Source organism: Malurus melanocephalus, unplaced genomic scaffold (genome assembly GCF_030028575.1).
Source record: "Malurus melanocephalus ecotype Western Australia unplaced genomic scaffold, MMel_1.1 scaffold_426, whole genome shotgun sequence".
NCBI lineage: Eukaryota > Metazoa > Chordata > Aves > Passeriformes > Maluridae > Malurus > Malurus melanocephalus.
The window spans coordinates 438,296-461,783 of NW_026623658.1; the positions used below are offsets into that span (position 1 = coordinate 438,296).

A 23,488-nucleotide genomic window follows, 5' to 3' on the forward strand; every position below is an offset into this window, starting at 1 on the left:
CATGAATGCAGCACCAGGGACCTGGAGACCCAGAGTGGGGAGTTCAGCCCCAGCGGAGCAGCCTGGGGTGACAGATCCAGCCCCAGGGACATGGAGACRCAGGATAGTGAATTCACACCCAGCAAAGCAGCCGGGGATGACGGGCACAACACTGGGGACATGGAGACCCAGAATGWGGAGTTGTTCAGCCCCAGCGGAGCTGTCTGGGGTGACAGATCCAGCAGCAKGGATGTGGAGGCCCAGGATGGAGAGCTGAGCCCCAGCAGCGCAGCCAGGGATGGGCAGCACAGCTCTGTGACCCCCAGGGAGGAAGAGCAGGACCTGATCCCGGCCCGGCTGAGCTGGCCCAGTGAGGGCAGTGTCGGACAGACTGAGCTGGTCAGGGCTGCTGAGGAGGACATGCCCAGCTCCCACCACCCCGATCGCCCGGCCCAGGAGCCCACGTGGGGCAGTGCCCACCAGCAGGAGCATGGCAGCTCTGGCAGCTCTGGCAGCAGGGACTGGGCTGAAGAGCTCAGAGCAGCTGAGTGCCACAACCAGTTCGGTGTCATTGGGACAGAGCGGGTGCTGGACCCCTGCAGTGCCGGAGCCTCGGATGGCTCTGTGTCCGGGGTCCTGCCACAGCACCAGGCAGGCTGGCACMGGGATCTCTCTCTGGACATAGGCAGTGCCTGCTGGAGCCAGGACCTRGGAAGCTGGAGCATGGAGCCACAGGATGCCAAGGCCAGGCGCCAGGAGTGGGCGAGTGCCTTTGGCGCCCGCTGTGCYGCCCGCAGCCGGGACCTTGGTGTGGGGGAGCAGAGCCTGGGAGGGGACACCGGCGCAGAGCACGGGTAAGGAGGGCACACATGGTGGCAGGGAGGGAGCAGCTTCCCCTGAGGCAGATAGAGGGRTTTGGGGCAGCGCTTGTTATCTGGGGCTGAAGCAGCTCTGGGCTTTTGTCTCTAAGCAGGTTGGTCCCCAGCCTGTCAATGGGTGACATTCCAGCTGATCCCCCAGCTGTGGAGCCCCCGTGGAGCGAGCCACCTAGCCCTAAGGAGGAGAGAGACCCTTCTGAAGTGTCTGCTGCCCTGCAGAGCCCCAAAGCCCTCCCTCCGCTGCCAGAGGCTGCCACTGGGATCCCAGCAGACACAGGAAGCGAGGAACACCCCTCTGACCACCCGGATGGGGAGAGCTCCTCTGGCTGGGGGGAGCAGCGGCTCTCTCTGGGTACCCCCCAGCCCRAGGGGTCTGTGGAGCAGGGGCAGGAATTTCCTCTGCTGGAGGTGAGTGGGAAGATTCCTATCACCCTGTATGGCCTGGGACTGCGTGGCTGTCACAGGACGTGTCTCTGGAGGGGGGCTTTGCCCTCTGACCCTGCTGCCTCCAGGGACAGCCATGATTGAGGACCCCCAGCACTGCTGTGGGGGCTGTAGGTGTGCTGGCTGGGGTGAGGGGGTCCCTGGGCTCTGTGTGCCAGCTCTGACCTGTCCCCTGGGCTTGGCAGGACACGGAGCTCCTGGACAGCAGCGTGCTCCGCAGCAAGGCCAGCCTGGGCCGCAAGCGCCAGCACCGGGCACCGTCCCTGCGCCCCACTGCCACTGARGGGGAGAGCTGGATCTTCCGGGACTCCACGGGTGAGCCSAGTGGGGAGGGGGATGGGAGCAGGRYRTCTGTCCTGGCATGGCGTCATTGTGACACTGTCCCTGTGTGCCCACAGAGCCCCGGGCAGCGCTGGCAGCGTCCTCCGATGAGGAGGCAGCGGAGGAGCCCAGGAGCCGGCGGATGCGGGGCTCCCCCTCGGGCAAGGGGGTCAAGGTGCCCCTCTTTCCTGGCCTCAGCGCCTCCGCCATCAAGGTGAGACCCTTGGACTGCTGGCTGGGAGGTGGGAGGGTGGAACGTGGGGAAACTGAGGCAGGGTGAGGCCKGGGGCTGGCTGAAGGCCGGGAGGACGCAGTGGGGGGCAGAGCACTGCGTGTCTCACTGACTGCTCTCTCTGCCCCCAGGCCAAGCTGAGGGGTCGCAACCGCTCTGCTGAGGAGGGGACATCATCAGGGGACAGCAAGGGGACCACCCCTAAGGACCCCCACGTGCAGCGCTCCAAGTCCTGCAAAATTCCTGTGAGTGGGAAACCTCCAGCGCTGCCCCCCAAGCCAGAGAAATCCTCAGGGTGAGTGTGGGGCCAGAGCCCTCATTGGGGAAAGAGGGGGCTGGTGTGGGTCATGGGGTTGGTGTTGTGGGGCTCGTGCTGAGGCTGTGCCAACACCCCAGATCCGAGGCCTCTCCCCCACACTGGCTGCAGGCRCTGAAGCTGAAAAGGAAGAAGCCCTGAGCGGGGTGAGTGTGGGAATCTGGGGGGTGCTGGGGACACTCTYCCCCAGCTGGAGCCATCCCATATCCCTGGGGTCTGCACTGCTGGGGGGCAGCTCCCTCCCTCCTGCCTGCTCTGGCTGGGTCCCCCAGGGCTGGGTCACCCCTGGGGGGCCCGTCAAGCTCCTCACTCCTTCCCCGCTCTGTCACTTCCAGGCTCACTCCCTGACGCCGATGGCCGCTGTCCCCGGACCAGGGCTGTCCCCTCCCACGGGACACACAGACACACAGACACACACACCTATGCACTTTGTACGAGCTCGCAACAGACACACAGACACACACACCTATGCACTTTGTACGAGCTCGCAGGGTCCCCATCTCCCCAACATCTCCCCATCCCCTCATTGTACCCCATCCCCTCGGTCCCCAAGGGGTGGGGATGGGCACGAGCCCCCCCTTCCCCTCCCCCCTGCTCGTGTATGGCCCCGGACACAGGGCGACGGGTCCAGCTCGTGGTGCCGCTGCCACAGACAATAAAACCTCGCTGGTCAGTTCAGGGGGTCCTGGCTGTTCTCCTGGGCCTGGGTGGGGATCACAGAGATCCTTGGAAAGGCAACCAGTGACCCTCACTGCCCACATAGGAGCTGTGCAGGAAACAAGGGACAGCCCCAAAACCCCTCTGGTGCCCTCCTGGGTGCTCCCAGCACTCAGCCAGGCCCCCCACCCTGCCCAGACACCAAGTGGATGCTGACACCAGGACTTTATTGAGCTCTGAGGGATGGGGTGCCACCTCCCGTGGGGGGCAGCAGTAGCAGAGCCCCAGGGGTACSCAGTGGGGCCGAGCCCCTCATATCTCGCAGATGAAGGGCAGCCGCCTCTTGCAGCGCAYGCTCCTCCAGAGCCCATCTGGGGAGAGAAGAGGGGGGATCAGCCCATTGCCTGCCAGCATCCCCAGGGATAGCCCCCAGGCCCCCTAGTGCCAGCCCCCCAGATGCCATATACAGGCTCTTTGGTATCACCTCCCCATCCCGAGCCCCTCAGCAGTCCCAGCAAGGACTCATTCCCCCAGAGCCCCCCCCGAGAGCCCCCACTGACTCTGGGTGCAGAGGGTGGTGCAGAAGCGGTGGCCAGGCAGGGGATGTCCAGGCACCCACTGGCTGTAGTTCCAGGGGCTCTTGTCGGTCCAGTGGCAGCTCGGGATTGGGATCTGTCGAGAGGAAAGACAGTGGGGACCCCCAGCACTGGGGACGGTGGGAATGGGACATCCAGGATGGGCCCTGGGGACACTGGGTGCCCTGAGGCCAGGGTGGTGGGCACGGGGCGGGGGTCCTTACAGCGGGCTGGCTGACAGCGCCGATCCACAGCTGGGCGGCATGGGTGTGCCGGCGCGCCAGGAGCAGCAGCAGCCTGTTGGTGCGGGCATCGTGGATCGAGGCCAAGCGCCCGTGGAAGCGCCGGGCACAGACGTGCTGTGGGGACACGGCTGTCACCAGGGGCTGGCACTGCTGCCCCCAATGCCACCCCCACCCAACCCACCCCGTCCCACCTGCGCGTGGCGGAAGCTTCGGCAGCGGGAGACGACGACGTAGCGGCAGGTGGCAGTGCCCGGCRGGTTGGGGACACCGAGCGCCTGCTTGTCACTGGCCGCCAGGCACCTGCTGTACTCCTCGGGCATCTCCAGCTCTGTCACATCCTCATCCTCTGCCACAGGGCTGGCAAGAGCTGGGGGCACCAGCTGTGTCAGCCCAGGATCAGGGGTGTCCCCAGGATGTCCCCATGGGCAGGTCAGGGCGTGGGGGCACTCACCGGAGCGGCTGGCTGGGACTGTGCCCAGGAGGGCCAGGGCGATCAGCAGGCAGGACCACATGGCGTGGGGATACTGGGGATACCACTGGCACCCTCGGGAGATCACACAGCCCTGTCACCCTTGGCTGCCTTGAGGACACCCTCATGGCCCCTCTGCCACCCCCAGCATCACCCCTTCCTCCACACTTCTCCTCAGAAATCTCCCCACTGTGTCTCTGCCATCCCCAGAGCCACCCCGTGTCCCATCCCCAGTGCCACCCCCTGTCCCATCCCTGCACACCCCAGCTCTCCTGTGCCCACTGTGTGCCCAGTTCCTCACTCCCAACCCTGGGGTCACCCCTCCCCTGGCCATCCTGTGCCACTCTGTCCCCCGCCATGTCTCCCTGACACACCAGAGTCCCCCTGTGCCAGACGGAGATCTCCCCAACCCTGGCAGCTGAGGGCTGAGCCCACYCCCACGTCCCTGTCCCCACTCCTCACCTGAGTCTTGGGGAGCTCTGCCTGCTGCCACCCTTATATTGGTGACAGGRACACGTGTCCCCAACCACAGCCTTATGACACCCCCAACCACCAACTGTTGGGGACACAGTGGGGGACACTGCCCAGCCAGTGGCTGGGGGTGTGTGTGGTCCGTGGAGGGGGTACAGGGGCACAAGGAGGGAGTTGTGGGGGTTTGGGGTGCAGGGTGTCATTATGGGGGTTCAGGGAGTTTGGGCATGGGGAGAGGGCTGTGAGGGTTTGGGGTGCAGGGTGTCATTATGGGGGTTCAGGGAGTTTGGGCATGGGGAGAGGGCTGTGAGGATTTGGGGTGCAGGGTGTCATTATGGGGGTTCAGGGAGTTTGGGCATGGGGAGAGGGCTGTGAGGATTTGGGGTGCAGGGTGTCATTATGGGGGTTCAGGGAGTTTGGGCATGGGGAGAGGGCTGTGAGGATTTGGGGTGCAGGGTGTCATTATGGGGGTTCAGGGAGTTTGGGCATGGGGAGAGGGCTGTGAGGATTTGGGGTGCAGGGTGTCATTATGGGGGTTCAGGGAGTTTGGGCATGGGGAGAGGGCTGTGAGGGTTTGGGGTGCAGGGTGTCATTATGGGGGTTCAGGGAGTTTGGAGTGTGGGGAAGGGGCTGCGAGGGTTTGGGGTGCAGGGTGTCAGTACAGGGGCTCAGGGATTTTGGGGCATGGGGAGGGGGCTTTGAGAGTTTGGGGTGTAGGGTTTCAGTACAGGGGCTCAGGGAGTTTGGGGCATGGGGAGGGGGCTTTGAGAGTTTGGGGTATAGGGTATCAGTATGGGGGCTCGGGGAGTTTGGGGTGCAGGGGCTGAAGAGGTTGGGGTGCAGAGGGCATGGAGATGTGGGTTTGGGGTGCACAGTCCCCGGGGGGGCTGTGGGTAGTCACCCGTGGGCCAGGGGCAGCTGGTCAGGGGAATGGGCAGTTTGGGGGGGGCTCAGGGGGTTCTGTGGGCAAACGGCCAGGCTGGACCTGGGGGCCGTGGCCGTTGGGGAGGAAATGGCCCTTGGGCAAGCGCGGCGGGCGGGAGATGGTATCAGCACCCTGACATCCCCTCTGTGCCCCCAGCACCCCCACCCTGGGACWGGCTGCACCCCCGACAGCCACCTTGCACCCCTCAAACCGGAGCAGCCCCCATCCTGCTCCCTCAGCACCCACCCTCTGCCCTGGGCACCCCCATGTGCCCCCCTCCCTGGGGGCCGTGTGTGTCCCACTGCGGGCAGGAACACCCCCCGCCCAATGTCACCACCGTGCCCCCATGGTGTCCCCAGGGCTGGGCTGGGTGGCGCAAGGCTGTGGTTGTGACATGTAGCCCTGTCACCCCTATAAGGGGGACAACAGACAGAGCCCCCCGTATGTGTGAGGTGAGGAAGGGGACATGGACTGGGCGTGGGGACGGGGACATGGACTGGGGTGGGGACAGGGACATGGACTGAGACAGCAGCTGCTGGGGCTGAGAACCAGGGATGGGTGTCCCTGAGGCTGGCATGGGGATGTCAGGGAGACACAGGGGGTCTCTGGGATGCCAGGGGGACATGGGGGTGGGACAGTGGGGACAGAGGGGCAGGATGGGGTGAGGAACAGAAGGTGGCACTGGGGTGGCAGAAGGACAGTGGGGACATGGCGGGTGGCACAGGGGCCACAGCGAGAACAGGTTGTTACAAAGGGTGGCACAGGGGCTCTGGACCACGGGGGTGGCCAAGAGTGACAGGGCTSTGGCATCTCCAGAGGGTGCTGCTGGTGTCCCCAGTGTCCCTGCGTGTCCCGCTGCTATGTGGCCGTGCCTGCTGCTCGCCCTGGCCCTACTGGGCACTGTCCCTGCCAGCCACCCGGGTGAGTGTTCCCCACACCCCTGCCTCCTCCCGGGACACCCTGGGGACACCCTGGGGACACCCAGTGCCACTCCCATTCCATTGGTGTCACAAGCCTGGGGCCAGTGATGGGTGGCAGAGACACCTCCGATTCCAACCCTCCCCCTGCGCTGCCCTGCAGCCCCCCGCCCACTGCAGGGGGTCCCTGCTGGTGAGACCCCCCGGCTGCACTACGTGGTGGTGAACAAGCTGCGCACCTACGGRGGAGCCCAGGTGAGGGGACACGGGSCACGGGCGGTTCCGGGCCGTGCCCATGGGCACAGGGGGTGCCCGGTGCCAGCCCGTGTGCGTCCCGCAGCGCTACTGCCAGGACGTGTATCGGGGCAAGCTGGCCTCGGTGCACAGCGCCTCCCGCAACGAGGAGCTGCAGAACCTGGCACGGACCTACACCCGCGTGGCGCCCTGGATCGGGGCTGTCACCAGCCGCAAGGTGAGGGGACAGCAGGGACAAGGCTGGGAGCTGTGCCGGGTGCCAGGCGCTGGGTGCTGGGGATGCTCTGTGGGGGATGAGTCTGGCTATGCGGTGCTGGGGCTGGTTTTGAGGGTTTTGAGGGGTGCTGGGGCTGGTTTTTGGGGTCGAGAGGTTGGGCAGGGGTGCTAGAGCTGTCACTGAGGACTGAGGTGTTGCCGTGGCAGGCAGGGCAGTGGCAGTCGTGCTGGGAGGACTCCACCCCCTGGAATTTCGCCAACTGGGCGCCCACCCACCCTCTCCACCTCATCACCACCTGCACCTCCCTCAGCACCCGAGGTAAGGGCATGTGCACCCCCTACTGCACCCAGGCTTAGGGGGTGCTGGGGAGGGGAGCAGGGGACAACTGGGGGATTGGAGGAACACTGGGGGGCATGGGGAGGAGGATACAGGGCTCTGGGGGTATTGAGAGGAGCACAGAGGGCACTGGAAAGGGGTTACAGGGCACTGGGGGGACACTGAGAGGATATAGGGGACACTTGAAGTGGTTCCAGTGTACTGGGGAGCACTGGGAAGGGTATAGGGGGCCTTGGGAACCACCCACAGCCCTGACACTGTACTTGTCCCCAGATGGGCTCTGGCGAAGCCGCTTCTGCTTCCAGCTGCGCCCCTTCATCTGCCAGTACTGAGCCCCCAGCRCTGCCGTGGCTCCTTTCCCAGTAAAGCAGTTCATTTCCCAATAAAGCAGAGGTGCCCTGAGCCGTGTCCGTGTGCACGGAGGGACTGGGGGGCATGGGGGCAGCACGGCGAGCATAGGGGCAGCAATGTTTATTACCCCAAAACCCCCACCCCACTGGCCCAGCACCCCCAGGCCAATACAAAAATGGGGTGCTGGATGCGGGGCTCAGTGCGGGGTCTCGTTGTGGATCTCAGCGCCAGCAGGGGCTGCCAGGGGAGTGGTGGCTGTCCCCAGCTCCTTGGCTCGCTGCTGGCACTCGCGGGCCACCACCACGGGGCTGACAAAGGCCACCAGCACCACGGCGATGAGCCCCACGTTCATCTGTGAGGGAAGAAGAGTGTCAGGGCAGGAGGCCGGGGGGCTGACCACACYGAAGCGGGGCCCTCGGCCAGCCCCGTGGTTCCCCATGTCCCCTGTGCTAGGCCAGGACACTTGGGGCAGGACTCCCATCCCTCCCTGGTCCAGGGCCCCCATTTCCCATAGGGTAAGACGCATCACTCCTKGAGCAGAACTCCCACCCCTCCCAGGACAGCATCCCCATTTCCCCATGGGGCAGGACCCCCATTCCCACATAGAGCAGGACTCCCACCCCACCCAGGGCAGGACTCCCCATTCCCCACRGGATGAGATCCCCAATTCCCTGTGGCGCCAGACCCCATCGCTGCCAGAGCAGGACTCCAATTTCCCCACATGGGCAGCCCTCCTCATTCCCGATGGAGCAGCCCCCCAAGCCCTCAGGCAGCCCACAGGGCACACTCACGTAGAAAGGGTCCCCCTGGAGCGGCCCCTGCACCAGGGCGACGCAGGGGTACTGCAGCAGGGCCACCAGCGCCGACAGCGCCATGGCCAGCCCGTACAGCTTCCCGAAGTGCTGCGGGGGGAACCTGCCGGGCGCCCGCGTCACCAACGGGCACCCCGAGAGCCCCGCCCYGATACCCCATCCCCAGACACCCACCAACCCCGACCTTGCCACCCTGCCCGCAGCGYCCATGCCACCATCCCCTGCCACCCTGCCCCCGTGGCTGTCCCCACTCACGCGATGGCCAGGAAGGCGGCGTTGCCGCCGTACAGGAAGGAGCGGCTGATGACCTGCAGCGCGAAGGTGCCGAACTGGACGGGCAGGACGGGCACGGCGGCAAACACGGAGAACAGCAGGCACTGTGCCACCGTCACCACCAGCGACAGCACYGCCGACCGCAGGTCTGCCAGCGCAGCCAGTGCTCCTGCGGGCACGGGGRTCAGGGCACGGGGACACAGACCCCTCTGTGCCCCTCGCCCGGTGSTGGTGGCACTAAGGAGGGCGTGGGGGCCAGGGAGCACGGGGCTGGGAGGGGTGGTTTACCCCATAGTATGGGGCCAGGGAGCGGTGACACTTGTGGCGAGGGGCCATGGGGGTCAGTTCTCCTCGGGGCGGGGTGGGGAACAGTTACCCTCAGGGCGGGGGCCCTTTGCCCGTTTGTGGCGGTCGAGGATGAGCCCATTCCAGGGGGCGCAGAGCACCCCGCAGAGCTGGGTGAAGGCGAAGGCGTTGGTGTAGGTGCTCACTGCGGGGGGACAGCGTCAGGGGGGCAGGGCCGGCCCCGGGGGTCCCCGCCTTGTCCCCCCACCCCGGCGTGGCACCGTACCCAGGGCGTGGTCCCCGCGCGCCAGGTGCTCGAGCTGCGGGTTCAGGGTGCCGATGAACAGGTAATGGCGCAGCTGCATCACCGAGAGCCACGCCACGTGCCAGAAGAACAGCCACGAGCAGGCGCAGGCCCGGAATGGCGTCCCCAGGGCGTCCCCACCTGCACAGGTGTCAGGGCAGGGCACCTACAGACACGCCCCCGGGCCACACCCACACCTTGTCCCTGCCCCCCATGTGACCGCRCCTCGTGTCACCACGCYCACACTGCCACACCCATTCACCCCTTCATTTCCATACTTCTGTCTGCCCTCCAACCGCGCCCATGTGCAGCCACGCCCACCCACCATCAGGCCACACCCCTCAATTTGCATACTCATTACTGAATATGGTTGCTGAACACAACCACGCCTGCTCAAGCCGCACCCCTTCATTTACATGGCACCGCCCATATCCCACCTAAGGACACGCCCACCTGGCCAAGCCCCTCCCCAAATACAAGCCCCGCCCCCGCAGATCAGATTCCCACTCGCGGCACCTCGTGGGTTGGGGGGTTCCAGGGGCGTCTCCTCGGGTCCGGCCTCTCCCGGGGGCCCCTTGCCCTCRTAGTTCCGGAAGGAGCGGGAGCGCCCCGGGCACTGCAACCTGCGGGAACGCCCGTGTCACCCCGCCCCACAGGGGACAGGACCCGCTGCCCCCGTCCCCAGAGCCCCAGCGGGTCAGCCCCCGTACCCGTAGTTGTAGTCRGGGGGCAGCGGGTACGGGATGCGTGTGCGCGGCATCAGGAAGAGGGTGCGCAGGAGGTGCCAGGCGCTGCAGGCTGCCAGGAAGAGGAACATGGCCCGCAGCGACAGCCCGYGCTCGTACAGCAGCTGGGGACRGGGACAGAGTCAGGGACAGGCTGCCACCGGCTCAGGCCCTGCATCTGTCCCCACGTGTGGCCCCAGCAGTGCCTCAGCTGTGTCCCAGATTGTGTCCCTGACACGTCCACAGATGTGACCCAACTGTTCCCAGCTCTGTCCTCCCCTGCCACCACCGCCGTGTCCCTCGCACCCACCTTGACGATGAGGAAGATGGCGGAGGAGGAGTCGAAGGCCCCGTTGTAGAGGGTGATGATGATGGAGCGGTAGTTCCCGAACAGGTTGCCCACCTGGCACCGAGAGATCCCTCAGGGTCYCCCCAGACCGGGCAGGGTGTCCTGCCGCTGGGTGGGGGACAGCGTGCCAGGGTAACCCACCTGCATGTTGGTGAGGATGAGGAGGATGCCRCCCACTGACAGCATGGACATGGCTGGGAAGAGCAGCACCGCCATCTCTGGGGACACAGGGGTCAATGGGGACAGGGCACCCCCAAGGGGTCCCCCCCAAGGGCCGCRGACCCCCCGGCCACAGGGTCTCACCTGGGGTGGAGAAGGCGACGAGCAGGGTCCCGCCGGTGTAGAGGGAGCTGAGGGGACAGCGGTGACACGTGGGGACGGGATCCTGGGAATCGCAGGTGATTCCCCTACCCCGCCCCATGGGAGCCAGGCCACCCCAGTGACAAAGCCACCCCCAGCCCTGTCCCCCCCGTGCCCGTGTCCCCCCGCACAGGGCTCACATAGCGATGAGGCGCGCGGCCGTGGTGCCAAAGCGGTCGAAGACGACGCCCATGGGGAAGGTCATGAAGTTGTTCATGAAGGAGCCGATGGTGAAGACCAGTGAGAACTGCTCATCCTGCCCGCTGCAGTCTGGGGACAGCCACAAATGGGGCGAGGGGCATGGAGACAGGGGCATGGGGACACCGGGAATACCAGGGAGGCGGGGACATGGCATGCAGGGGGCACCGGGCATGTGGGAACACCACGGATATGATACTGGAGACATGGGGGACAGCAGGCACGTGGGCACAGGGACAGCAGGGACACGGGACACTGCGGGCATCAGGACACTGGGGACAGCAAAGACATAGGCACGGGGGCACGGTGAGGATACGGGGCAGCACAGGGGGCATGGGGACAGCAGGGACACGAGTCGGGGGACCATGGGGACAGGTGGGGTCCATACCAGACCCCTGGGTGAGGTTGGGGCCGGGGGTGGCTGAGGGCTGGCACAGCCCCTCAAAGTATCGCAGGTCCTTGAGGACGAAGACGAGGGAGGCCCAGCCGAAGATGATGCCGCAGAAGGCGCCGCACTCCAGCAGCCCCGACAGGAGGGTCCCCAGGCGCTTGGCCAGCCCCGCGCCCCCTGCCATGTCCCCCACCCGCGGGGCCACTGGCCCGGGCCGTCACCAGCCTGGGGCGTCCTCGCCGAGCCTGCGGGTGACAAACGCCGGGCGTCACACCACKCCGGCACCCGCCGGGGGCACGGGGACACCTGGGGTGCACAGGGGCGCGTGGTGGCACACGGCCACCTGGGGAAGGCTGTCCCCGGCTGYGGTGGCTGGCACCGGTGTCCCCCCATGTGCCAGGGCAGGGGGCAGGGCCCTGCGGCAGCCAGGGCTTGCACACACATGTTCACAGACCTACACATGTGTTCACAGACATACGTACACACGTGTTCACAGACGTACACACGTGTTTACAGTGACACACGTCTTTACAGTCACACACGTGTTTACAGGGACACACCTGTTCCCAGGCACACACACGTGTTTGCATGCACTCACACACAGACTTACAGATGTGCACACCTGCACACGTGCCCGTGCCTGCTGACCCCTGKCCTGCACCCCTCACCCACCTGCACGAGGCCAGGCCCTCCTGTTGTCACCGTCACCGTCACCGCCGCCGTGGAGTTTGAACCCCGGCAGCGTGGCTGGGACGCACCTCCGCACCCCCACCGAGGCCCCGCTAATCTCCCAGGAGCACACGTGGGCCCCCAGGGCTGCCGGTCCCCGATAGTTCCTCGGGCCCCCTGATGGCTCCTCAGGCCCCCTGATGGCACCTCGGGCCCCCCGATGGCACCTCGGGCCACCCGGTGGCACCTCGGGCCACCCGGTGGCACCTCGGTCCCCCCACCACACCAGGACCCTCCTGCGCTGTCCCTATGGCCCCGCACCGGCCCAGCCTGGCACAACCCTGGGGACACTGCTGGGCACCCTGGTACGTGCTCTGGTGACAAAAACACAGCCCTGGGAATGCCAACATCCTCCCAGGGACACCAGCATCCCCAGSGGACCTGGCACAGCCATGGGGACACCGACACACCGCTGCGCACCCTGGTGTGACACCACAACAACACACCTCACCCCAGGGACACCGGCGCCCTGCTGGGGACCTGGCACAGCCCTTGGGAAACTGGCACTCTTCCTGGCGATGCTGGCACAGCCCCTGGGGACATTGGCACCCCCTCAGGGACACCAACACCTCCCCCCCCGGGGACCTGGCACAGTGCTTGGGAAACTGGCACAATCCCTGGGGACGCTGGCACAGCCCCTGGGGATGCAGGCACGCTGCAGGGGATGGTGACACGGCCCCTGGGGCCCTCCCTTGGGGACCTTGGCACGGCTCTCAGGGACATTGTCACATCTCTGGKACCCTGCCACCCTCCCGGGGACTCTGTCATGTCTCTAGAGATCCCCTCACGCTGCTGGGGACTGTGACATGTCAACTGGGCATGCTGCCACCCCAACCACAGCACCRCACTGGTGACTGTCACCCTGCTGGGGCTGACAACAGGTCACCCCACACACGCAGCTGGGACTCCCTATGACCCACGGATGGGTGTCAAGGGCACCAAGGCCACATCACCTGAGCCAGCCTGTCACTGTCCTCTGTATCCCCSCAGCTYGCTCACCCATTGCACTGAGCCCCCYGTCACCGTGTCACTGTCCAGGGCCTGTCCCTGTCCTGCTCCCCTGCCCGCTGTAATGTCACATAATGAGGCCTCATTACAGTGACCAGCGGCTAAAGATTAACCTGGACAAAGCCGAGGGGGAGGAGGGGGGCAGGCCGGGGGGCTGTGTTATTTTTAGCCACCAAGGCAGGGGTGGGGTCGTGGCACCTGCGGGGGGACACCGGGGCACCCTGAGATATGGGGTCACTCCCTGGGGTGCCCCGGCCACAGTAATGGGCACCATCCGCCACCGAGCCACATGGGGTGTCCTGGATGTGCTGGTCTCTCTCAGCCACACTGCTGAYCCCCACAAAGCAGTGATCACCCCAYACTGGTGAGGCCCYCGCAGTGGTGAGCCCCCAGAATGGCGAGCCCTTCACGAGACAGCTGGAGGCTCCGGCTCGGCTCAGGGGCTCGCAGCATTAGTGCCTCTGTCCCCTCTGTCCCTGCCGTGTCCCCCCAGCTGCCCCCGAACCGTGACGGGGGGCAGGTGGGGTCACGGCACCTCTGGGAGCTGCCATAAGGCTGGGCCCCCTCCCCACCCCGCTGCCCCCCCGTGGGAGGGGATGTCCTGGGGCGGKCACTGCCCGCGCCCCACGGAGCAGGGGCAGCCCCGGCCGCGGGGACTCGGCCCGCCGTGTGCGGCGAGGGGACACGCCTGTGATCCTGGGGACGGGCAGCCACGGGGCACCGCCGTGCCAGCCCCCCCGAGCCTGCCCCACGGCCCCGGGGCCGACGCAGCCCCACGGCACAGCCCCGGACACCCGCACCGCGTCCACGCCGAGCCCAGCCCCGCAGGCCACGGCCCCAGGGCCCTCTGTCCCCTCCTCTCCCGGATCCTCCCGTCCCGGTCACAACCCCCCCTCCCGCCGCCGCTCGGTGTCCATCCGGGCCCCGCCGCGCCCCCCGGCTCCTCCCGCCGCATCCCCGCGCCGCTCACCCGCCTCCCGCCCGGCCCGGCGGGGAGGGGACCGGGCTCTCCCCGCCCCGGCGCTGCCGCTGCTCCCGGTGCTCCCGGTGCCCTCGATGCCGCGCCCCTGTCCCCCCTCCGCCCCTCCACCCCGCGGGCGGAGCGGAGCGGAGCGGCCGGGCCGGGCCCCGCCCCCGGGCGCGGCGTGTCGGGGGGGCGCGGGGAGGCGGCCTCGGTGGAGCGGCCGCGGTCACTCGCGGGTCCGCCCAGGAGGGGCCGTTCCGGCACGGAGCCCTTCCCCGGTGCCGCCCCCACGCCCCCCGCGGGTGTCCCCCTCGGCATCTCCAGGTGTGACTTCACCTGGTGTCCCCAAGATGTGCTCCCGCTGGCGCCACCCTCGGGCCACGCTTGCATCACCCTTTCKGTCGCTCTTGGGCCAGCCTTGATTGATGCTTGGGTCACCCCTTGGCAATTCCTGCACATCCCAGGACCACCTTGGGCTACCCCTGGGCCACTCCTGCTGCGCCACCCCAGAGCCGTYCCCGTGCCACCCCGCTGTGTTTTGCCGTGTCCCCTGCTTGTCCCTGGTCCCACTCGGGACACCCCCATTCTGTCAGCCTCCTCTCGATCACACCCTCTCCTCTGTCCCTCTGTCCATCCATCCATCAGGGCTTGCAGCCACCTGCTCTGTCCCCCCCTGTCTCCACCACTCCAGCCGCTCATCTTGTCTGCCAGCTGCCCTTCTGTCTGTGCATCACCCGTCCATCTGTCCATCACCCATCCATCTGTCCATCACCCATCCATCTGTCCATCATCTGTCTGTCACCTGTCCATCTGTCCCCATACAATCACAACTCTATCCATCCCATCCATCTGTCCCACGACGGTCCAGCTGTCCATTGCCTGCCCTTCCCTCCAGCTGTCCGTCTGTCTGTCCTCTCCATCCATCCATCCATCCATCCTCCTCCATCTGTCCATCCCCAGGTCCAGATGTTCTCCGCACATCTGTCTGTACATCTGTCTTTCTCTCCTTACATCCACCTGTACATTCTCTCCTTACATCCACCTTACCCTCCACCTCTCTGTCCAGCCACCTGTCCTCTCCTTCCATCCACTGTCCACCCGTCCATCCGTCCCTTTCCCATCCCCAGCTCCCCAGGCAGGTGGGCAYCAGCACCCACAGACCCCACAGGGTGGGCTCCCCCTCCCCTGGCCAGCTCAGKGGGGTCCGGCCGGGCTGTCCGCGGCCGGGGTGGGGGCACGGGCGGGGGGCACGGGCGGGGGGAGCGGATGGCGGCCCCTGAGTCAGCCCCGCGCCTCCCACGCCCCCTCCCACGGGTGCCGCCGCAGCAGCTTGTGGCATTTCGCTCGCCGGAGACGGCGCCGCAAACACGCGCCGGTGCCAGCCGGTGCCGGTGCCGCCGCAGCCCGCGCGGCCACGCGTCCCCCCCCACGCGCGGCACCGGCGTGGGGTCCGCGCGGGGCCGGTACATCCCGCACCGCGGCCACCCGCTCTGACCCGGGCCGGGCAGCGGCGCGGCGGCACCACGGACAGCGCCGGTCCGGCACCACGAACAGCGCCGCGGTCCCGCGTGGGTGTGGGGACCACCGCCCCCCGCGCCCTCCCGGCGGCCCGCTGGGTGCGGCACTCCCGGCCCCGCCGCACCCACCCTGCGGGCAGCCCCCGCGGGGTCCCGMGGTCCACGGGGGCACCAAAACCCGGCGCCGGTCCCAACATCGCGGGACAGAGGGAGGGAGGGACGGACGGACAGACGGACTGCGGGAGACCACCCTCCCTGTCCCGTTCTCACAGCTGCCCACGCGAGCTCCGCGTCCCATCCCCGTGGGGGGAACCCGCCACACCCCCGTGTCCCCATCGGGCGTTCCCCTCGCGAATCCCGCAGGGCGCGCCCCCCGCGGTCGCCCGCAGCGCATCCCGCGCTGTCCCCACCGGGCTGCCGGGGGTCCCCGCGCCCACCCTGTCCCGCCTGGGGCGGGCCAGCCCGGGAAGGGTTAAGCGGCGGGGCCGGCGCGGGGGGCGGAGCGGCCGCCCCGGGATAAGGCGCGGCGCGGGGAGGGCTCAGCCCCACGGAGCCGCGGGCAGCGCCGCGCCGAGCCCACCCGTGCCCGAGCCCGAGCCCACCCGTGCCATGCCCCGGGGCGGCGGCGGCTGCTGCTCCYGGCGGCGCGGCGGGGGCGAAGGGGCCGAGCAGCCCCCCCGGCACCGGCCATGACCCCGCGGGTGGGCAGCGCCTGAGCGGCCGCCCCGCCATGCGGCCCCCCACGGCTCGGGACCTGCCCCCAGGTAGGCGCGGGGTCGGGCGGGGTCCCAAGGGTGTCGGGTGAACCCCTGGGGTGCCACCCGGAGACCTCGGTCCCGGCTCGGGGTGTCCCGCTGCGCTCGGGGTGCGGGTGCCCCGGGGTGCGTGGGGAGCCCCGGGTGCGCGGGGAGCCCGGGGCCGCCCCGGAACGCACAGCCCGGCGTGGGGGCGAATCCCGGGGCACCCCAGGTTGAGCCCCCCGCGACGCCCGGGCTGCGTGTCGCGGGGGCGCGCCCCGACCCACGAGGTGCCCGCTGCCAGCCCGGATCGAAGTGTGGCTGTCTCATGACCCACGGGATATTCGGTGCCACCCCGGGACCCCCAGCCCGGAGTGGGGGTGCCTCATGACACGTGGGGYACTCGGTGCCACCCCGGAACCCCCATTCCGGCGTGGGGAGTGCCCACGACCCCCGGCACTCCCTGCGCAGCGGCGGGGTGCATAGCCCGGCACGGGTGCTCCACGATCCACGGGGTACCCGGTGCTACCCCGGGAGTGTGGGTACCCCACGACCCCCAGCGGGGGGTACCCCACGACCCAMGGGGTACGCGGTGCCAGCGCAGGAACCCCGGCCCGGCGCGGAGACGCCCCGCAGTTCACAAGGCGGGCACCGCCGGGGAGCCGCGAGTGCCCCGGTCACGCCGCGGGTGGGTGCCRCGGGGTCTGTGGGGTACCCGCAGGTACCGGGCTGGGGGGGGGTTTCGCACCGAGGGGGGGGAAGCTGAGAACCGGTGACTTCAGCTCCCAACTGAGTCAGCCCGCGGCGTGGGGGAGTGACAGATGGGACGCGGGTGGGGGGCGCACGCCGGCACGGGGCGCCGGGGGAGGGGGGCGGCGCTGAGCAGATGCGCCGGACGCCTCCGTGGGTGGGTGGGGGGTGGGTACCCCCCCAACTCGCGGAGCTCCGGCAGAGGGGAAGGGAGGGAAGGGGGCGGTGGGACCCCTCGGTGCATCTCCGGTGTGACCTCCGGTGCACCGGAGGATCCCACCGCCCCCCTCCTTCCCCTCCCCTCCCCCGGTAGCGGCGACTGGGCGCATCCACGCATCCCCGGGCGTGGATCCAGGCCGCCGGGCTGAATTATGGATGAAGCTCTCGGGTTGCAGCCTGAGGGGGGGATGGACACGGGTGGGGGGGGGAAAGGGGGGGGATGCTGAACACCCGGAGCGGCGGCGCGTGTCGTCAGCCCGCGCCCACGCGTGCCCCGCCCCACACGTGGCCGCGGCACGCGCGCACGTGGCACCGCCCCGTTTGGGGAGGGGGCACGGACCCCCCCCAGACTGGGGCTAGGGGGGTCCCGGGGGTCCGTGACCCTGCKGGGGGTTCTGGTGGACCGTGGGGCGGACACGGTCCCGTGGGAGTGTGGCCACGGCACGGGAGGTCAGGGAGCTTTGGGAGTCCCTGGGGACCACGGCCCCAGTGGCAGGGAACAGTCCCAGGGGGACAGTCACTTTTTGGGGTGCCCAGCCTCGGTGCTGCGGAGCAGCGTGGCCCTGGGGAGTCTTTGGGGAGCACAGTCCTATGGGGCTGCTGTGGGTCTGGGGGCTGCAAGGGGAGTTCAGCCCTATGGGGTGCTCATGACCTTGGGGCTCTCCTGGGGGACTGCGGGGGGACTAGGGGTCACCTACAGGACCATGGCCTCGGGGGGTCCCTGGGGAGCCATGGCCCTTGGGGGACCCCACGGGTGGGCACATTGCCCCACCCAAGGGTGTCCAGGCCTACGGGGTTGTCATGACCTTGGGGTTCTCCTGGTGAACCACAACCCTGCGGGCGGGGGGGGAGGTTGCTCCTGGGGTCGTCCAACCCTATGGGAGCGATCGGGACTTTCGGACTCTGCTAAGGAGCCACGGCTGGATGGGGTGGGCACGGCCCCGGGAGGCTCGGGGGGCTGCGGGGGGCGGGCGGCGCGGGGGTCGGGGACGCGGGGTGCCCCGCGCTGACGCCCCGCTGTGCCCTCAGGCGGGCGCCCGGCGGCCCTGCTGCTGCTGGCGGCGCTGGTGTGGGTGCCCGGCGGGGCTCCCGCCTGCCCCGCGCTCTGCACCTGCTACGTCTCGCCGCCCACCGTCAGCTGCCAGGCCAACAACTTCACCTCGGTGCCCGCGGGGCTCCCGCCCGGCGCCCGCCGCCTCTTCCTGCAGAACAACGTCATCGGGGCGCTGCGGGCGGGCACCTTCGGGCCCAGCACCGTCACCCTCTGGCTCTACTCCAACAACATCTCCTCCATCCAGCCGGGCACCTTCCGCCACCTGCCCGCCCTGGAGGAGCTCGACCTGGGTGACAACCCGCACCTCCGCGTCCTGGCCCCCGACACCTTCCACGGCCTCCACCGCCTCCAGGCCCTGCACCTGTACCGGTGCCGGCTGGCCAGCCTGCCCAGCGGCATCTTCCGCGGCCTCCGCAGCCTCCAGTACCTCTACCTGCAGGAGAACGGGCTGCTCTACCTCCAGGTGGGTGAGCGAGGGTGGTGGGCGATGCCTCCGGGGCGCCGAGGGACAGGGTGGGGTGGCGGGTGACGCCCACGGAGCCAGGATGAGGAACAAGGCGATGGCGATGGGAACGCGGGGCAGCAACGGGAGATGCTGGTGGAGCGGGGATGGCGGCCGTGGGACGGGACCACGGGTGACCCTGGCACGGCAGGGACACGGGACAAGGTCTTGCCCGGTGCTCGTAGAGCAGGGACACGGGACAGACAGGGTGACGGGTGATGCTGGCAGGAGCAGGAGCAGGAGCAGGGCTCTGCGGGGCCCACACCAGCGGGTCTCCGGGTGATGCCCAGCAGGCAGGGCCGCAGAACGGCGCTGTGGACGCCCACCCCACGGCCGCCCCTCTCCCGTCCCCCGCAGGACGACCTCTTTGCCGACCTGGCCAACCTGAGCCACCTCTTCCTGCACGGCAACCGGCTGCGGGCGCTGTCGGAGGGCGTCTTCCGGGGGCTGCCGAGCCTGGACCGCCTGCTGCTGCACGCCAACCGGCTGGCGGCCATCCACCGCCGCGCCTTCGGGGGGCTGGCGCGCCTCACCATCCTCTACCTGTTCAACAACAGCCTGGTGGCCCTGCCCGGGGACCCGCTGGCCGCCCTGCCCTCGCTGCAGTTCCTGCGCCTCAACGCCAACCCCTGGGCCTGCGACTGCCGCGCCCGCCCGCTCTGGGCATGGTTCCGCCGCACTCGCGTCTCCAGCTCGCCGGTGCCGTGCGCCAGTCCCCCGCACCGCCGCGGCACCGACCTGCGCCACCTCCGCCCGCGCGACTTCGACGCCTGCCCCGACGAGGACGACGAGGAGGAGGAGGGCGCGGAAGACGGCAACGGCGGCGGTGCCAACGGGGTGGCGGTGATGGGCACCCCGGGGAAGGCGCTGGGTCGCCCCGGCACCCTCCCGGCCGCGCCGCCCTCCGCCTTCTACCGCGACGGGCTGCCCCCCCACGACCTGCGGGGACCCCAGCCCCGGCCGCCCCCTCCGTCCCGTGATTCCCGCGGGCCCCCCGAGGACGCCAGCTGCCCCCACGACCCCTGCGCCCCCATGGCCGCCGCCGCGCCCCACCGGCCCCCCGTCCTCCTGCCCCTCCTGGCTCTGATCCTGCCCCGACTCTGAGCCCCCCTCGGCGCCCCAGRGGGGTCCCGGCTCCTCGGGGCGCCCGTGCCCTCCTTCTCCCCAGGGGAGGCCTCAAGAACTGTGGGGAACAGCCRGCGGGTGGGGACCGCAGGATGCAGAAGGGGGTCCCCTCCCATCCTGAGCGGGAAAAACCCCCAACAGGAACCAAAAGGTGGGAAATTATTTATTAAAAATGGTCTTATTTTGGGAGAGCGCGGCCTGGCTGCTGCGGGGAAGGGGGGGGTGGGGGGCCACTGCCGTTCCAGGTCACCGCCTGCTGCTCCTGAAATATTGATGGGAGCGACGGGCGGCAGGGCAGCGAGGCGTGCAGGGCACCGCGGGGGGGACGGACAGACACCCCCTGCGGGCTGTGCGGCCACACGACCCCCCCGACACCCRTCCCACACCCGGCGCCGCCGCGGGRCCGGTGACACGCGCGCTCCCGTGACGCCGACACCCCGCACCCCTCGCCGGATGCTGGCGGGTGTCACGGGAGCCGCGGGGCGCAGAGCCACCCCCGCGGCGTCACCCGCGCCCTGCACAGCCTGACCCACTTCCCGCAGGCRCTGGCACACAGATGGAGCACACGCTGCCGGGCTGCGGGTGCAGGGACACGGCYCACAGTCCCCCTCGGCGTGTCACCCCTGGCCTGTATCCCTCACACAGGCTGGGGTGGCCCTCAGCCAGTGTAGCTCCCTGGGTCCCTTGGCCCCTCCAACTGKCCCCAGGCGTGTGTGGGGGTGTCTGTGTGTGTGTGTGCAAACTGTCCCCGCGTGGGTATCCACACGCTCCCCCCAGTGTGCTCTCTGGCTGTCCCCACGTGGTCTTTGCCCAGGCAGGGATGTCCCTGGATTGTCCCCACATGGTTCCCCCCACCTGTGTATCCCCAGCCGGGGATGGGAGTCCCAGGAGTGTCCCTGTGTGGGTGTCCCTGTGACATGTCCCTCCAGGGCTGTGTCCCTGTGTGGGTGTCCCTGTGCCCTGTCCCTCCAGGGCTGTGTCCCTGTGTGGGTGTCCCTGTGCCCTGTCCCTCCAGGGCTGTGTCCCTATGTGGGTGTCCCTGTGCCCTGTCCCTCCAGGGCTGTGTCCCTGTGCAGGGTCCCCCAGCTGTCCCCACCGGTGCCCCCGGCAGAGACAGACAGGGAGGGGCTGAGCCCTGTCCCACCCCACTGGGGATTACAAGGGGCTCAGCCCGGCTCTGCCTAATCCGGGGGATTACTCGGGCTGGGCCCAGTTGGGGGGGGCACCCAGGGGTGCCCCCCACAAGGACACGGCACRTGGCAGCTGGGGCCAGCCAGGGGGGCTCCCAGCAGCAGCCACGGGCACCGCGTACCCCAACACACGGCCACGGGGTGGGTTTGGGGGGCAAGGGGAGCACAGCAGACACCCCCAGTTTATTGGGGTGCGGGGCGGGGTTCAGGCGGTGCCGGTGCCCTGCTGCATCCGCTTGAGCAGCTCCTCGTCCTGCATCGACAGCTCCGTCAGCTTCTTGCCCATCCGCTCATGCACCTCCAGGTACTTGGCCACGCAGCGGTCCAGGCACACGCACTCCCCTTTGGACAGCTCCGACTCCTTGTAGTGCGGGGGAACGCACTTGCGGTGGCACGCCTGGGTCATCCTGCACGGACCGCACCGCGCCTGAGCCCTGCGCCACCCGGCGCACCCCGCAYCCCGCCATCRCCACCCYCGGSACCCGGCCCMGCAGCCCAAAACCTCCCGTACCCCGCCATCGCCACCCTCGGCACCCGGCCCCGMACCTCAGCACCCCCTGTATCTCCCRYTATCGCCATCCCCGGCATCCCCAACCCTTGCACCCCAACACCTCCTGTACCCGCTCCACCACCGCACCGGGATCCCGGCCTCTACACCCCAACACCCCCAGGACCCTCTGCCATAGTCATGCCCGGCACTCCTAGGACCCCCATGGTCCCCCATCTTCAGGCATCTCCGGTGCCCCCATTTCCCGGGTGTCGCCTGGAATCTCCCGCACTCCCATCCACCCCCAGCACCCAAGGAACCCCCTCGTGCCTCTGACACCCACTAGTACCCCCCAAGCCACGGAGACCCCCCCGGTACCCCGACACCCTCCATGCTCCCCCCCGGCGGGCCGCACCGGTTGTACATGTCGGCCATCATCTCAACCTCCAGCTCGGCCGCCAGCTGCTGAGCCCGCAGCGGATCCATGGCGGCCAGCACCGGCCCCGCTCGGTCCCGGTCCCAGTCCCGGTCCCGACGCCGGTCCCTCTGGGCCCGGCCCCGCTCGGATCCGCCCCGTTGGACCCGCCCGGTCCCGCTCGGTTCGGGACCCGCCGGCGGCTCCCTGCAGGAACCACGTGGGCGCCGCGCTTCCGCCCACCCGCCCAGCGGCCCCGCCCCTTTCCCGCTCCGACCAATCGCGTGCAGGCGGGGGCGGGACCAGGGGTGCGTCCCTAGCGCTGATTGGTCAGGCGGGAGGGGCGTGGCGCTGGCCGAGCGGCGGGAGGGGAAGGCGCGAGCTCTGCCCGGCCTTTGCCCCGCAGGGGGCGGGGTCACACAAAACAGGGCGTGGTCAGCGCGGAGGGGGCGTGGCCATGTCGGGACCGTAGCCGGGGGTGGCGGGGGGGCTGYGGGTCTCCCCGGGATCTCCCGTTCCAGTCCCCCGCTCTGTGTTCCCTGTTCCTCGTCTCCCTCAGCCCCACAGTGTCCTGCCGTGCTGCCCGGGCTGTCCCCGCGTGACCCATGTCCCCAAGTGTCTGTGTTCTCCATTCCCCCCGCTCCCCGTGTCCCCCGTGTGTCCTGCCACCCCCTTTGTCCCCCGTGTACCCCCGCGCGTCTGTGTTCCCCACCTCGCGCGTGTGCCTGTGACCCCCAAATCTCCCTGTCCCTGATTAGCATGTCCGTGTCCCCTGTGTCCCTCRGGTCCCAGGGCACCGGCTCGGTGCCCCCCCGGGGCTCCTGCTCCTGTCGCCACTGACCGGGTGGGACTGTCGGCATGTCCCCCCTCCCCAGCCATGCCCGGGTGTCCGGCCCGGCCCCACGCGTGCCCCGCGGGTGGGCGGTGAGTGAAGGCGGCACCTGCCCCCGCCGGGTAAAAATAGCGCCGGGCGGGGGGGCCGGGGCGTAGCAGTGGCGGCAGAGCGGGAGCGGCCGGAGGGTACGGGGCGAGGGGCTCCGGAGGGCTCCGGGGGGAACGGGGWACGMGCGGCGGGGGCGGAGCGGGGAGCGGCCSGGAGGGTACGCACCGGGGGRCACCGGGGGGCAGCAGGGGAGACCGGGAAGAGGCTTATGGGGGGCCGGTAATGGTGACTGGGGGGCCGGGAGAAGACACGTGGGGTCGGGAGAGGGACATGGCGGCTCCGGGATGGGACGTGGGTGGTCGGTGGGGAAATGGGGGCGGGAAGGGACACAGGGGTGCCGACATGGGGCATGGGGAGGGACGAGGAGTGGGGCAAGAGGGGAAGGCAGGGTTGGTTTGGGGCACGAGGGGCTGCTGCAGGAAGACGTGGAGGGTCCGGGTGTTACTGGGGTGTCGGGATGGCGAGTGGGGGAGCCTGGACAAGGGGCAACTGGGGTGCCCCAGGTGAGAGTGCCAGGGCTGGAGGGGGGCATGGCGACAGGAGCAGGAGGGGGCTCAGCCGGG

At 69.1% G+C, this 23,488-nt stretch overlaps 7 protein-coding genes across 7 annotated transcripts in view; 4 read left to right on the plus strand and 3 right to left on the minus strand.

Annotated features, from left to right (window-relative positions):
- Nucleotides 1-2,608, plus strand: part of TNKS1BP1 (tankyrase 1 binding protein 1) — a 9,155-nt gene extending 6,547 nt beyond the window's left edge. Inside the window, exons 8-14 of the mRNA XM_057379914.1 lie at nucleotides 7-833; nucleotides 950-1,265; nucleotides 1,487-1,616; nucleotides 1,700-1,836; nucleotides 1,986-2,149; nucleotides 2,251-2,316; nucleotides 2,506-2,608. Coding sequence (XP_057235897.1) covers nucleotides 7-833; nucleotides 950-1,265; nucleotides 1,487-1,616; nucleotides 1,700-1,836; nucleotides 1,986-2,149; nucleotides 2,251-2,311 — 1,635 coding nt within the window. The 3' untranslated portion in view covers nucleotides 2,312-2,316; nucleotides 2,506-2,608. The remainder of the gene's footprint in view (nucleotides 1-6; nucleotides 834-949; nucleotides 1,266-1,486; nucleotides 1,617-1,699; nucleotides 1,837-1,985; nucleotides 2,150-2,250; nucleotides 2,317-2,505) is intronic.
- Nucleotides 2,609-3,139: 531 nt separating this feature from the next.
- LOC130581645 (bone marrow proteoglycan-like) lies at nucleotides 3,140-4,180 on the minus strand. Its single transcript, XM_057379890.1, has 5 exons — nucleotides 4,099-4,180; nucleotides 3,839-4,014; nucleotides 3,627-3,761; nucleotides 3,388-3,499; nucleotides 3,140-3,198 (listed from the first exon to the last, which is right to left on the minus strand). The coding sequence occupies exons 1-5, from the start codon at nucleotides 4,157-4,159 to the stop codon at nucleotides 3,140-3,142; spliced, it is 543 nt and encodes a 180-aa protein (XP_057235873.1). The 5' UTR covers nucleotides 4,160-4,180.
- A 2,336-nt stretch (nucleotides 4,181-6,516) lies between these two features.
- Nucleotides 6,517-7,631, plus strand: LOC130581686 (proteoglycan 3-like). The gene is made up of 3 exons (XM_057379942.1): nucleotides 6,517-6,901; nucleotides 7,108-7,219; nucleotides 7,511-7,631. Exons 1-3 carry the CDS (start codon nucleotides 6,725-6,727, stop codon nucleotides 7,567-7,569), a joined length of 348 nt encoding a protein of 115 aa, XP_057235925.1. The 5' UTR covers nucleotides 6,517-6,724; the 3' UTR covers nucleotides 7,570-7,631.
- A 70-nt stretch (nucleotides 7,632-7,701) lies between these two features.
- On the minus strand, nucleotides 7,702-14,068 carry SLC43A3 (solute carrier family 43 member 3). The gene is made up of 13 exons (XM_057379941.1): nucleotides 13,993-14,068; nucleotides 11,283-11,530; nucleotides 10,837-10,966; nucleotides 10,640-10,686; nucleotides 10,478-10,554; nucleotides 10,298-10,390; nucleotides 9,973-10,112; nucleotides 9,779-9,885; nucleotides 9,245-9,403; nucleotides 9,050-9,163; nucleotides 8,656-8,842; nucleotides 8,380-8,503; nucleotides 7,702-7,940 (listed from the first exon to the last, which is right to left on the minus strand). The coding sequence occupies exons 2-13, from the start codon at nucleotides 11,467-11,469 to the stop codon at nucleotides 7,785-7,787; spliced, it is 1,521 nt and encodes a 506-aa protein (XP_057235924.1). The 5' UTR covers nucleotides 11,470-11,530; nucleotides 13,993-14,068; the 3' UTR covers nucleotides 7,702-7,784.
- LOC130581668 (basic proline-rich protein-like) lies at nucleotides 13,619-16,196 on the plus strand. The gene is made up of 2 exons (XM_057379915.1): nucleotides 13,619-14,310; nucleotides 15,272-16,196. Exons 1-2 carry the CDS (start codon nucleotides 13,619-13,621, stop codon nucleotides 16,194-16,196), a joined length of 1,617 nt encoding a protein of 538 aa, XP_057235898.1.
- A 37-nt stretch (nucleotides 16,197-16,233) lies between these two features.
- Nucleotides 16,234-19,998, plus strand: RTN4RL2 (reticulon 4 receptor like 2). The gene is made up of 3 exons (XM_057379916.1): nucleotides 16,234-16,267; nucleotides 18,239-18,726; nucleotides 19,123-19,998. Exons 1-3 carry the CDS (start codon nucleotides 16,234-16,236, stop codon nucleotides 19,867-19,869), a joined length of 1,269 nt encoding a protein of 422 aa, XP_057235899.1. The 3' UTR covers nucleotides 19,870-19,998.
- A 39-nt stretch (nucleotides 19,999-20,037) lies between these two features.
- TIMM10 (translocase of inner mitochondrial membrane 10) lies at nucleotides 20,038-22,229 on the minus strand. The gene is made up of 2 exons (XM_057379910.1): nucleotides 21,983-22,229; nucleotides 20,038-21,487 (listed from the first exon to the last, which is right to left on the minus strand). The coding sequence occupies exons 1-2, from the start codon at nucleotides 22,051-22,053 to the stop codon at nucleotides 21,286-21,288; spliced, it is 273 nt and encodes a 90-aa protein (XP_057235893.1). The 5' UTR covers nucleotides 22,054-22,229; the 3' UTR covers nucleotides 20,038-21,285.
- Nucleotides 22,230-23,488: the final 1,259 nt, after the last annotated feature.